Genomic DNA, 15,013 nt, shown 5'->3' with positions numbered 1-15,013 from the left:
GTGATATCCTTGGTCCTTCTGTAAGTATGTCACGGGGGCCTGTCCAACACACAGGGGCTTTTTATAGATCTCTCATCATCAAATGGATACCACCAATGGAGTATTCAGATTCAACCTGTGTCATACCTTGTTTTCACTAAGTGATTGCTTGACCTTCTTTTCTGATAATATATGTATTCAATGACTTTCACTTGTGTTTCTTCTCCTGGGTCATTCTTCATTGCTAAGATTCTATAGCCCACTCCTATCCACCATGTACCTCTCCATTGCCCCAACGTTAACTCTTTAGCTACTGTGGTATTCCATGACTCATGGCTGCATGATATTGGTGGAAGAGTAATGATGGTAAAAAGATGGGCCTTTGTTTTAAAGAGAAACTTTGCTATTTCCTAAGGGAACTGAGCTTACTCTCTTCCGCCTATTCAATTCTGGGTCCAGTTCATCGTCCATATTCAAGATGTATACATATACATGCATGTACACACGTGTATATATGCGCACACATATATGCACACACATGCCAACATTTAGCCAAGATGTCCATTCAAGATACATCTATCTCTACCTAGGCACGCATACATACCAAAGCATACATATAGGTTACATATACATACTACTTCTATCGATTGTCCATCTAATTGCAAACCTTAACCTGAGCAATCAGAATTTTTTATTCTCCTCTTGGTTTTTCTGAGTTCTTTATTGATTATGGAGATGCTTTCAGGTTTTGAAATGTATCAGTTCATCTTATTTTAAAATTTTTTTAAATTTTATATTTTAATTTTTTAGTGGGGCAATTAGGGTTAAATGACTTGCCCAGGGTCACACAGCTAAGTGTCAAGTGTCTGAATCTGGATTTGAACTCAGGTCCTCCTGAATTCAGGGCTGGTGCTTTATCCACTGGGCCACATAGCTGCACACAGGATTAGAATTGTATTCTAAGCATCAGAGGACATTATTAGTTCCCAGAGTAGACCAACAATAAGATCTGGTTGTGTATTTTATTCAATGTACATAAAGTAATGTTTTAGTCATGTCTGACTCTTCATAACCCCATCTGGGAATTTCTTGGCAAAGATACTGGAGTGGTTTGCCATTTGCTTCTCCAGCTCATTTTACAAACAAGGAAACTGAAGCAAACAGGGCTAAGTGACACCCATTGTTACAGAGCTAGTAAGTGTCTGAGGCTAAATTTGAACTCAGAAAAATGAGTCTTTCTGACTCCAGGTCCAGTGCTTTATCCACTCTGCCACCTAGCTGCCCCCCAAATAGTACATATGTATTTGTATTTCCCACATATGCATGCATCTTTCCCCTTTTTCACTTTAGACTGTTAGCAACTTGGGTGTGTGGGTTATGTCTTCTATTCCATACTCTGCAAATCCCTCTGGTTTCTACTGTGGGAACTATTTGCAATGCAGTGGGCTTCAGAGTGAGAGGATGATGGTGCTTTCTGCTCATAATACTTTTTCTCCAACCATCTTCCCCCTTTTAAGCAACATTCTTTGTTCCTCATTAATGTGCCTTATCTATGACCAGTATGATTGTTTATTGGAATAATTTATTTGATAGTACTGAGAAAAGCAGTCAGGTACCACTGTTGCCTATCCTCTCATTAGAAAGTCCTACATGAAGCACTGCGAAAACATTTCGGTCAAATTGGAGACAATCGTTGGGCAAACATTAAAAAACACACACATATAAGACAAATATAGCCTATGAAAACATGGAAAAGTATAAATTCTTATGGTGGAACTAGTTCTGAGAAAATACAGGGGTGACAGTTCTAAGAAGCTAGAGATGTGGAGTCCATGGCTACACTAGTTTCCTAATAATAATAGCTCATTTAATAATAGCTAGCATTTGTATAGCTCTTTAAGGTTTGCAAAATGCTTTAGATATCTTCTTTGACCCTCACAACAACCCTATGAGGTAGGTGTTACTAGCAACCCCATTTTATATAGAAGGGAACAAAGGCTGTGAGGTTAAGTGAATTTCCCACGTTTACTCAGCTAGTAAGTATCTGAGTGAGGATTTGAACTGGCTTCTTCCTGCCTCCTAGCCCAGCACTCTAGCCCCTCTGTTCATTATGGATGGAACCAGCCATCTGCCATTTGTATAGCATTTAAAGGTTTACAAAGCACTTTGCTTATTAGGTAACAAGAATCTATCAGAACTGGGCCTTGAACCGGGGTTTTCTAAATCCAAGAAATGGGTTCTTTCTACTTTACTGTGTAACCCCTCACATAGGAGGTACTTAAAAATACATGTTAAATTCAGTTGACCTTAGATCTCTAGGGGCAAGAATGTTTCTAACGGGAGAGCAGAACTGAATCAAAGCTAACTCTAATACCTGTACTGTCATAAGAGTTAGAAAATTGTAGGATGAAGATTTTTGTACTCCATCTCTGAGAAACAAAAGGAAAGTCCCCATGTAGAGAGCAGATTAAAAAACCAACCAAACAAAAGCCCCCAAACAGTTCTTTGGTACTTGACCATCCACAGTAGGTTGCTTTCTGACCTCTTGTCTCCCTTCCTTCTGTGTTTTCATCTCCCACTCACTATAGGAGTGTCAGTATTCCCCATCACGATTGGCCATCAATACGATACATCGCAGGTGAGGAGATTGGCAGGGACAGCTTCCTCCTCCAACATCATGGAACTCCAGCGAATTGAAGATCTCTCCACTATGGTTGTCTTAGACAACGCATTTATGCACAAGCTATGCTCTGGTAAGTCCATTTTGACTCTTCCAGCATCATGATGATTGTAGGAGTCAGATAGGACCTTGGAGATTATTCAATCTACCTCCATAATCTTCCTGGAAACTGAAACCCAGAGATGTCATAAGATCATAGCTAGAAGATGCTTTGGAGGTCCCTGAATCCTGCTCTCTCAAATCATAGATGAGGGAAATTTCACAAGGTTACACAGTTAGCAAATTCAGAGGCAGGATTTGAACCTAGGTCCTCTTGACTCCAAAGCCAATGCTCTTTCCATTATGCTATACAGACCTCTATTCAGAGAATCCATGCTAGAGACATGGGATGCTCACGTCTTTGAACTGCTTTTCCTATCTAAGATGATTTCATGGGACTGGCCATCCTTAGGTTCTCTCCAAGTGGGAGCACTGCAAAGGTTAAACTCTACAAAGAAGCTATTAACAGATCTTTAGTATACAGTCCTTCTCTCAACCAATAATAAGCTTTTATGCTGAAAATCCATGCCTATTCCAGGGAGGGAACTTAAAGAGAGAAGGGGAAATAAAGGAAATATAGGCAGGCAAGCAAGATGCTGAGACCTCTTCCTGGAGAAAAGTCTACTTACTCCTGATTAATTCTGCTAGCCTCATGGCTAGCCAGAATGGTTCTAGAATTAACTTCAATCTCATTCACTTTCTCATTATGGTCACTCGATGTAAGATTAGAGAGATGTTTTTTTTTTTTAATTTTTTCTGGTTTTAACATAACACAATGAAAACAAGGCGTGTCATGGTTATTAACTACTGCCTTATCCTATCAAATGTTAATCATTTCCCCAGTTAAATCATAGAGTTATATATAATATGTTAGAGCAGAAAGGAATCTTCCAGATCATCTATTCCAATCCCTTCACTTTATAGGTGAGATCCACAGAGTCTAAGTAATTTGCCCAGTGTCACAGAGATAATAAAGTTATGGGGCCATCTGTTCAAACCCTTAACTCTGACTTAATAACCAAGGATCTTTCTATTATACCACACTCCTAGAATTCCTGCTCAGTTTGAAATGCCTTATCTTATTCCCCAAGAATCAGTTAATTAGCCCAATTAAGATATAGGGGAGGAGTAAAGGTGGGAAGTACCAGTGATGTTCACATTCAGAAGCCTTGTAATTTACTGTTGTACAATTGGGTACAGGTCAGAGGTTCATCTCAGGTAACTGAATATGATAGAGCAAGTGTTTTTAACCTGGGTTCTGTACCTTGGTTTAAATTAAAAAAAAAACCCTATATTTCTGTATAACTGGTTTCCTTCAAAATCCTATGTACTTTATAATTTTTAAAACATTATTCTTAGAAGGGTTCACTAGACAGATTGTCAAAGGAGTCCATGACATTAAAAAAAGGTTAAGAACCTCTGTCCACATCGAGAATTATTATCTGGTAGTGGGTTGAGATCTTTCTTTGTTTTTGTTTCAGGTTTCTCCAAAGTCTGTTTGGATGAAGATGGGAATCAAAAGAGAGTAAGTCCTTTTTGGTTGACTTTGAGGGAAATATTGGGATTTTGTGTTGGGAGAAATTGTTCGCACTGGGAAGCTTTTCGAGTAGCTCATAACTCAAATCTTTGTCTTACTCTTCTTACCAATGTTTTGATCCTTGGGCCTATTGTTAGATCCTGTGACTTGTTCCCTGTTTCTCTCCTGCTTTCCCTTTTTTTATTTTTTGGTTCTATATTTAGATCTCAGTCTCCATTTTCTCATTGGTGGTTAGCTAGACCTGCTAGCCAGGGTCCAAGCAGACAATTGGAATGATACACTCACAAATCATTGAACATTTAATAGGGGCAGCTAGGTAGTGCAGTGGATAAAGCACTGGCCCTGGAGTCAGGGGGACCTGAGTTCAAATCTCACTTCAGATACTTACTAGCTGTGTGACCCTGGGCAAGTCACTTAACCCCAATTGCCTTAAAACATCCGGGACCATCTCCAATCATGCTGATGTATATCTTGCCAATAGACCCAGATGGCTCTGGAAGAGAGAGTGAGGTGGTTGGTGACTTTGCACAGCCCTCCCTCACTTAAATCCAATTCATTGCAAGTCATAACATCACCCCAATATCACAGTCCTCTTCAAGAATGAAGGGCAAACAACAATGAACATTTAATGAAAAGAAGTTTACTTTGTCCCCAAAACAGCAATGATATGCAACATGGTACCAAGCTACTTAGTACTAAGTACTTGGTACTAAGTGGTGTGCAGCATCTGTGGACACAGCCCTTCTTATCTCTATATGGAAAATGTCTGATCATCAGAATAGACTATGGCCAGGGTGGGTATGGTGACTTGTGTGGTCTTCAGAAAACCACTAAGACCTAGGGGTCTTGTTAGTTGAGATGTTTTTATGCATCTGGGTGATCAGGAAGCTGCATTGTAGAAAACAAGCCAGTCAGATCCTTCATCTCCTTTTAGAGAAAGATAATGTCTAAGGAATCAGGAAGGAAGAGGAGATTGGATTTTGCTTGTGGATTGGGGCAAGCACTGGTATATATCAGTCCTATCCAAACAGCCCTCACTTTCTACCCTGGTCTGAATATGGATCTCTTTCCCCACACAGCCTGGGGACCGGTGGATGTTGGCTGATAAGTGCCATACTGTAACCTGTCTGCCAGATGGCCAGACTGTGATGGAGAGTCATCGGATCAATTGTGAGAATGCGCCCAGACCCACATGCCCTAACAGCCAGCCTGCTGTGAAGGTAGAGGAGACCTGCGGTTGTCGCTGGACCTGCCCCTGTGAGTCTGTGTTTCATGGCTTTTCATCCACTTCTGCTCAGATAAAATGGCAGCTCTTCTAGCACAACTTTGCAAATACATTTCAAAAAAATCTCTGTCTGGCCCAAAGAATTTTCTCCTCCTCACCTACATTCATCAATGCTACCATTCCATCATTAATATTCACTCATCCTAGGGTTTGAAGGGTTAGTTTATGGCAAGACTCACTGAGCACTCTTGTCCCCTCTTTTCCTTTGGTATGATTATGTGTAGGTCACTTTGGTTCTTTAGGTCTCAGTTTCTGCATAATCAGAGAATTGGACTTGTTGAACTCCAAGTACTTTCCATGGAGTTCTTAATCCTGTGATCTGAGTCAATATGCCATCTTTACGGTGCCTTTCCAGATTATGTCCAATGGAGGATGGGGGGAAAAACACTGTTCTAAAGCCAATAGTGAGCATGGTTGTTGCCAGTGTAGACTCATTGTGCCTCATTTAATAGGGGCATAGAAGACCCTGGGCTTGGGGATATAGTAGTAGGTGTTGCATGGTCAGGAAAACTACCAACCGTATACTTAAGTGATACTACATAGCTAGACTGGTGCTAGGAAGAGAATGAACTGGAGGGAGAAGAGAGGATAGCTCACAGAGGAAAGAAGCATTCCCTGGCTGCTTGAAACTCATTTCTACTTTACCTCTGATTCACAGAATTCCTCTAGTCCTTCAAGATGCAACACAAGCACCACCTTCTACATGAAGCCATTGTTTATTCCCCCAACCCCCAACTGCTAGCATCTTTCCTCCCAAACTAGTTTGTATTGAACTAATTTGTATTTATATTCTTTTTATATTTACTGTATATATGTATATAAAAATACATATGTGTGCATACACACATATAAATATGTGTTGTACATACACATATAAGCACACATGTGTATATATACACATAAATATATGTGTGTATATAAATACATACACACACATATATATAAATACACAAACACACACATATATGTATATATATATATACACACATACATACATACCACAGTGTCCCCTATTAGGATTTAAATTTCTTCAAAATAGGGAATATTTTTATCCTTGTACTTAGATCCACAGCACCTAGCTAAGTCCCTAGAAAATAATGGGAACTTAATAAATGCTTATAGATAGATAAATAAATAGATAGAGAGAGATACTTATCTACTGTCTGTTTATCTCCAGGGCATTTTGTTTTGTAGACCAAGGGCCATGTGCCAATTTAAAAGGCCCTTTGATCACTTCCTGACAAAGGTATTTTTTATAGTGTTTTTTGGGGAGACAACATAGTTTTGAATTCTAGAGATGGAAGGAACTTTGAGAATCCTGCCTGGTAAAGGCTAGGATACTCATGTTACTGCAAACTGTTTCTTTCATGGTTTTTCAAAATTCACATATCTTTCACTGGAGAATAAATTTTTCCTTAACTGACTAGGCCTGAATTCATATCTTAGGCCCTTGAAAGAATTTATGGGTTGTGCCTAGAGTCATAAAATCATTGAGTTATTATTTGAAGTATTTGGGTATAAGCGACATTAAAAATGAAATCTCTACCAGATTTTTGTTGTTGTTCAGTTGTTTCAGATGTGTCTGATATTGGAGTGATTTGCCATTTCCTTCTCCAGTTCATTTTACAGATAAGGAAACTGAGGCAAACAGGGTGCCCAGGGTCACACAGCTAGGTAGTGTCTGAGGTTAGATTTGAACTCATAAAGATGTGACTTCCTATTGCAGCAAATTACTGGAACAAAGTCTGCTTCTTTTTTCTTTTTTTTGGCCACACAAAGGACTTAAATCATCAGGTTTATTTTTTTTCTCCTTTAACACTTCTCCTCTCCTTCCTCCCTCTACTCACACTACTCCCCCCAACTAACCCCACCTCCCCCCATGGTAGGTAGGCAAATGTATTGATCTCCTGTCCACATTCCATCTATTGCATTGTTCACTCAGCAAAACTTAGATTTTTGGGGCAGAGTGATGTCATTGCCTCCTTTACTCTCCCCATTCTCCCTTTGCTCATTCTCCCCAATCTTCTTCCTGATTCACCCCTCCATTTGCCTTGTAACCTCAAGGTTACAAACTTTATCTTGGTAGGGAAATCATGAAATCAGAATCCCTCTAAATTGAGCTCTCATTCCATCAAAAAAAGTGTGTATATGTAGGGGGGCACTTTCTACATGTTTTCTAAAGTTTGGGTATCAGAAGCCCAAGCACCTGCAAAATCAAGGGAAGGGCTTATGGACTTTGAGTATTTACATGTGTCCTAAGATCAAGGAAAGGAGGCCAGAGGCATGATGATCAGTGCAGAGCAGAGGGAGGATTAGGGTCAGACAGTTGAACATACATTCACTTAGCAAAGAATGGAAATGGGCTGCCTTAGGAGGTGGTGGATTCTCCATCATTAGCAAATTCTCAAGCAAAGTCTGTACTTTGACTTGTCAGGTAGGTTATAGAGGAGATTTTCATTTAGGAATGGGGTTATATTGGATGGCCTCCAAGATTTTACAGCTCTTAGGATTCTCTAATTCTGTAACTATAGTATTTCTAGGGTAGCAGTTTGAATATTTTACTTAAAAACACTGGATTTGGAATCAGAGGTCCTATCTTCAAATCCTGGCATTTTTAGCTCAACTTCAGGATTGCAATGACACAGAAAAAGTTTGGCAAGTTGGAAGACAGAAACTTCATACCAAGGAATATCAATCATGATCATGGTGGATTTATCAAACAAGATAAGGAATGAAAAATTATAATATGACATGAAATTAATAACCAAGGACCTGAACCTAGAATTGTCTATCCAGGAAAACAGTATAACTTCTTCCCCAAGGAAACTTGATGGAGCAGGAATGCTAGCATGAAGCCATTGCCAAGAATTTCCCAAGTGTCTGTGTTTTTTGACATTGGAAGGATTTCCCTAGCATTGAGTAGCTACATATACAAGATGTAGGGAAGGCACAGGGAGAGAAAAAGGAGAAGGAAGATTCCTTCCACCTCTGGACATGTTGTTCCTCCATGTCTCTCCTGCTAACCCAGCATCGAATTGGGAGGATCAGGCATTGCTCTAAAATTAATTAAAAGAAAATGAGCAAATCAATGAAAAGTGCGAGCACAGTTAAAAATATTGGGGAACAATGAAATAGCTAAATTATAGCTATGTAGATAAGAAATCATCCAAGATATCCTAAAAGATATCCTTATATAGACAAATGATGGATTTAAACAATTTAAATGAAAATTATGCATGGGTAAGATAATTAAAAGAATAAATAGACTTCTAGGAATTAAAAAATTATGGGGAAATTTGAAGCTGGAATTTCAAGATGCTAAAATATTCAAATAAATTATGAAAAAATTAAGGAGAACATAAGAGAAAACCTGAAAAAATGAACAGAAGTAAACAACAATGTGTTTCCTACAAGTAAAAAACAAAAATTGCAGACAGTGTAAAAGAATGGAAAAAAACCTCAGGAAATAAATGCTAAGAGAATGGGAAAATATACAGATATTGGTTAGGTCAAAATGCAGCAATTCCAGGGTTACTGACATTCAGGAAAATAATAATAATAAAAAGAACATCAGCACTCTATTTCAGGAAATTGTTTTAAAAAAACTTTCAGAGTTATGAAAAACAAGTGACAATTTGTGTATATGCATGTGTGTATTAATATATTATATACACATATAATGCATGATTATATATAAAATATATACAATTAGATACATATATGTATATATAATTAAACATATTTATAAATGTAATCATGCATTATATGTGTATGTATATATACTATATATATATATAGAGAGAGAGAGAGAGACAGACAGACAGACAGAGAGACAGACAAAGAAAGACAAAGAGAGACAGAAAGAATCTGTATTGCAAACTCCCAGTAAGGAAACTCTTACCAATGTAGATTATTAACTGTTCTGTGACTTAAAGCCTTAGAAAGTGGCCTGGGACACTGAGAGGTTAAATAACTTATTTGCTCGTTGTATCTAAGCCAGTACAAATGAGAGTAGGTACTTAAACCCATGACTTTCCTGACTAAAAGAATCCACAGGACTCTGACATGGAAAAACAAACAAACACCCAATTTAATTCTTCTAGGTATATTACAGCTAAACTACAGTATTATAGTGTCATGGATAAAAATTTGGCAAACTGGAAGAAAGAAATGGCAAACTAAGGAACATCAATTAGTATCATGGCAGACTTGTCAAAAAAAGACAAATAATGATTTGGAATATGATATATTCATAATTATTAGGCATGGATCATGATCTAGAATTAACTCTCCAGAAAAACTTAGGATAGCCTCTTCCCAGGAACACTATTATGGAAACTTAATGGAGTAGAAAGACCTGGCATGAAGCCATTACCCAAAGTTCCCCAAGTTTCTGAGATTTTTGACTCTGGAAAGAACTTCCTTGCATTGAGTAGTGACATGCACAAGACGTAGAAAAATTTCCGGGAACACTGCTCAGAAAAATTACAAATGCCCTTTCCTATCCAGCTATGTCACTTCCTATTTCCTCTTTAATCATTCTGGGGGAGGGAGAAGAGGGAGAAAATGCAAAGAGGCTTAAACCCTACTGTAGCCATAACAGCCTATAAATGGAAATCTATTACTTTAAATGCTTACTTGCATTGCTATGCTATTTGAAATTGGCCATTTACAATGATTTGTGTCTAAGCCTATAAGTGTATAGTTTGAGATTGAGAGAGGGTAAATTTACCCAAAGAAGAGAGTCATTTTCCTCAATGTAGGCTCAGGCAGGAGGAAGGTATGGTATAATGGGGGAAGGTGTGAGCTGGTAAGAAAGAGAATTTCTGTAATTTTATCAGTTTCTGAGATAACCATACCCTGGACCTTTTTGAACCTGGAAAGAGATTTAGTAAGCAAACCAAACAGTAGCAGTAAAAGGTGGAAGTTTTTTAAAATCTATACAGGTGACACAGCACATAGATAACGCCTCATGTAGCTACATTAGTATGCTATATTAAATTCAACACATTTATTAAGTGTTAACAATGTATAAAACACTATGTTAAATCCTAGGGATACAAAAAAATGAGTTGCCAATCTGCATTGGTGGAGAGAGTTTCCACACCAGTGAGTTCCCTATACTAATGAAATTCCAGGAGCAGATAAAGAAAAATAAATCCAAACCAACCAACCAACCAAACAAACAAAAACTATGACTAAAAGTTACAGACCCATGTGGAAACTAACATTTTAAAAAATTAAATTATGCCTAGATAAAAGAGTAAATTCCATATAAGACAATGACAATAAAATTACTACAAATCAAAATCTATGAGATGGCAGCTAAAGCAGTCAATACTCAGAGGCAAATTTATAGCACTCCCTTTGTTGATAAGGAAAAGCAATTTAGTAAATCACACCTGCATTTTAAAAATGTAGAAAAGGAACAAAGCAACAACCAACAAAAAGAAAAAGAAAAAAGAAAGAACCATGATAATAGCTAAAATTAACATGATAAATAAAACCTAATTCTTTTGAAAATTCTATAATTGATGTGACTGATCATTAATATAACTTTAAAAAGAAGAATGCAAGCCCCAATAATCAAAGTTAGAAAAAAAAGAGCACAACACAATGAGGACAAAAGAAGTTAAGAAAACCATCAGAGATTACTACACACAATTCCCTGGTAATAATTAGGAAATTATAATGAAATGGATGATAGTTTACAAAAATACAAATTATCCAAATAAGATTTGAAGACACTAGAAGGATGAACCCTATGGCCAAAGATTTAGAATTGGAAGGGACGTTAGAGGTCATTTAGTACAACTCCTTCATTTGACAGATGAAGAAACAAGAGACCTGGAAAGATTAAGTGGTTTGCCTAACATCACACAGGTCTGAGATAAGATTTGAATCTAGGCCCTCTGACTCCATCTCTCTTGACCAAAAGATCTGTGCTGCCTCAGATCACATAGAGCATTGACATGCTGCCATGAAAAAAGATGTTAGAACCAAAGAGGTTTTTAAGTGAACTCTACCACATTTATAAAGTTATCTTTATGTTATATAGATAATTCCTAAACATAGAGGAAGATCTGCCTAACTTCTTCTTTGAGGCAAATGTAGTTTTGATTCCTAAATCAGCAAACATGAGACTGAGAAAGAAAGTCATGAACTATATCATTAATGTGTATCAATGTAAAATATTAAATAGATATTGGTACATAAAGAAGTAAATAAGGATTTATTAAATGCCTACTATGTGGGAAGAACTCTGCTAAGTGCTTTACATATATTATCTCACTTATGCAACTTACAGCAACTTTGAGAGGGAGAGGCCATTATTATCATTTTATAGTTGAGGAAACTGAGGCAGGCAGAATATAGATGATTGGTCTAGGGTAACACAGCTAGTAAGTGTCAAAGGCCAGATTTTTTTCTCAGATCTTCCTGATTACAGGCCCATAGTTTTATCCACTGTACCACTTAGCTTCCTGCTAGGAACATTAAAAAAAAACCCCAACAACAAATAAAAAAAAACCAACCATAAAAAAGTTACCTATTGTAACCATTGTGAGGAAGCATGGAATACTACTTGATTTCAGGAAGACCTGAGTTCAAATCCTGTCTCCAGTGCTCACTACCTAAGTGACCATGGGCAAGCCACTTAGCCTTGTTAAGCTTTGGTTTCTTCTTTTGTTAAATGGGAATAAAAATACCTATAGTACCTACTTTATAAGGCTATTGTTAGAATCAAATGAGTTAATGTATATAAAATGCTTTGCAAAACATTTTAAAAGTGATATATAAATGCTTCTTACAATTTGGTTGGATTTATACATATAATTCGATTATAGTTTAATATTAGGAAAACAATATAATAAATTATATAAGTTAGGAAAAATAAACACTATATGTTTATATCATTAGATGCAGGAAAAACCTTTGATAAAACACAGCATTCATTTATATTTCATACACTAAAAAGAAATAAAAACCTCTTTCTTTAATATGATAAAAATACCTATTTGAAATCATGATCTAATATTATACACAGTGGAGACACACTAGAAGCAAGTATATCCATTGAAAACAGATGCAAAGTAGGTCTGTTAACTCTCGTCAGTCCAATCTGACACAGTCTTTAAAATGTTAGCAATATTAATAAGATATGTAAAGAAATGATTAAGCATTGATAATGAAGATAAAACATTTCTATTTGTAGATGATGCAAGTGTATATCTTGAAAACCCAAAGTAATCAAGAAAAAAATTGAAATAGAGAATGTTTGGAGCAAAATTGCTAATTAGAAGACCAATCCTCAAAGCCACCTGCATTTTAATATATTACTTTAAAAATTGAGAGAAACTGATAGAGCTATACACATTTATAATAATAACAATGTATGGGGCAGCTAAGTGGCACAATAGAAAAAGCACCAGGCCTGGAATCAGGAAGACCTGAATTCAAATTTGACCTCATACACTTATTAGCTATGTGACCTCGGTTGAATCTTTTAACCTTTATTTGACTGAAGAAGGAAATAGCAATGTTCAGTCTTTTTAACTGTGTCCCACTTTTTGTAAACCCATTTGTTTTTTTTTTTTGACAGAGATACCGGAGTTACTTACGTTTCTTTCTCTAGCTTGTTTTACAAATGAGAAAACTGAGGCAGAGTTAAGTAACTTACTTAGGGTCACACAAGTAGTGGGTATCTGAGACCAGATTTGAACTCAGGTTTTCCTAGTTCCAGGCCTGGAGCTCTAATCCACTGTGTCACTTCGCTGTCCCCCACCATGGTATCTTTACCTAAAAAATTCCATGGACAGTATTAGCATGCTATGGTCCACTGGGTCACAAAGAGTCAGATATGACTGAATGACTGAACATGCTGTTCAACATGCAATACACACATTTCAATAGACAATTTCAAAATGATCTTTGACAAAAATAAAGAACTGAAGAAAAGGTGTAGTATCTCCTTTTTATGGTTTGGTCAAGCAAAAATAGTAAAATTGTGTTCATTTCCTAAAACTTTGTAAATTAATTTGTAGGCCTGCTATAATAGCAGTCAAAATATTAATACTTTACCTCCTAATATTAAAATCATACTTCAATAATGCCTCAGTGGATCTGTAACCTCATCAATCTGGCTATCTTCCCTCTCCCAACCATTCAGATTATTGTGCTATAGCTACATAAAAAGGAAAGTAAAACAAAGTGAAAAATAATGGAGTATTAGAAAGATTTAGAAAGGGATACAGACAAAGCAAACACACTTTGTTAATTTTTTTGGATTTATTTGGTTAAATATGTAATATTAAATTATTTTTCCTTTCCATATTTAGTTAAGATATGAATGGTTCAAATTTGGGTTTTGGTTGTAGTTTTTTCCAGGTTTGGTTTGGTTGTTGGTTATATTTAATACTTGAATAATCAAATAAATGATCATTTATTTAAGGGTTCCCTCCAGTGATGCAGAGCTCAACATGTACCTGACCATCCTATGCAATTTTTGTCCATGTTCTCTCATAAATTCCCCATGTGTTCACCCAATGTGGTAAAGGCCCTCCTGAGTTTGTCCCGACATTGCAAAGTTACCAGTGGAGCTCTCTGGCTGTCCGTTGGTGTCCCTCCCCCCTGCCATGTAGGAAAATGTTCTTTTACTATTATGCTTTTCCTTGATAAAATTGTTTACTCCCTTTCTTCTTTGAAGTTCCTCATGGTTACCCTAGGGCAGCTAGGTGGATAGAGTTCCTGGCTTGGAGTTCAAATCCAGTCTCAGATACTTACTGGCTGTGTGACTCTGAGCAAGTCACTTAACTCTGTTTGCCTCAGTTTCCTCATCTGTAAAAGGAACTGGAGAAGGAAATACCAAAACAATTTCAGTGTCTTTGCTCAAGAAAAGCCCAAAAGGGGTCATGAAGAGTTGGATATGACTGAAAAATGACTCAACAACATTGACATTGAATACCCACCATGTGCCTCTCCATTGCCCATCACAATATTCATTTTTAACTTTTTGGAGACTATCATGTTTTCTGTGTCTTGCTGCCATGCTTATACATTGGTAGAGTGTTGGTATTAAAAAGATTGACCTTTGTCCATGAGAAGTGTATATGTGGGAGTCATTAAATGAAATTTCCCAAAGGCAGTCCAATTCACTTACCTCTTCTCTTTCCTCACTGATCATTTGTTCTGTCTGTCCCAGATATTTCTGGACAAACTTTGTAGATTTTTTTATCCAAATGCATGTTGTAATCTTTGCAATAGATCGAGTTTAAAATAAGAGTAATGCATTTTATTATCAAAAATTAATTTTAAAAAAGCCTATGTTCGGGGCAGCTAGGTGGTGCAGTGGATAGAGCACTGGCCCTGGATTCAGAAGGACCTGAGTTCAAATCCAGCCTCAGACACTTCACACTTACTAGCTGTGTGACCCTGGGCAAGTCACTTAACCCCAATTGCCTCACCCCCCAAAAAAAACCTTATGTTCTAGCCTGAA

At 37.1% G+C, this 15,013-nt stretch overlaps 1 protein-coding gene across 1 annotated transcript in view; it reads left to right on the top strand.

Moving 5' to 3' along the window:
• The window catches only part of VWF (von Willebrand factor), a 213,719-nt gene that overhangs the window by 150,075 nt on the left and 48,631 nt on the right, over nt 1–15,013 (top strand). Inside the window, exons 32-34 of the mRNA XM_043968561.1 lie at nt 2,568–2,732; nt 4,180–4,223; nt 5,315–5,492. Coding sequence (XP_043824496.1) covers nt 2,568–2,732; nt 4,180–4,223; nt 5,315–5,492 — 387 coding nt within the window. The remainder of the gene's footprint in view (nt 1–2,567; nt 2,733–4,179; nt 4,224–5,314; nt 5,493–15,013) is intronic.

This window comes from Dromiciops gliroides, chromosome 5 (assembly GCF_019393635.1).
Source record: "Dromiciops gliroides isolate mDroGli1 chromosome 5, mDroGli1.pri, whole genome shotgun sequence".
Lineage (NCBI taxonomy): Eukaryota > Metazoa > Chordata > Mammalia > Microbiotheria > Microbiotheriidae > Dromiciops > Dromiciops gliroides.
The sequence above is the reverse complement of the archived record's forward strand: the minus strand, read 5'-3'. Positions and strand labels throughout refer to the sequence as shown.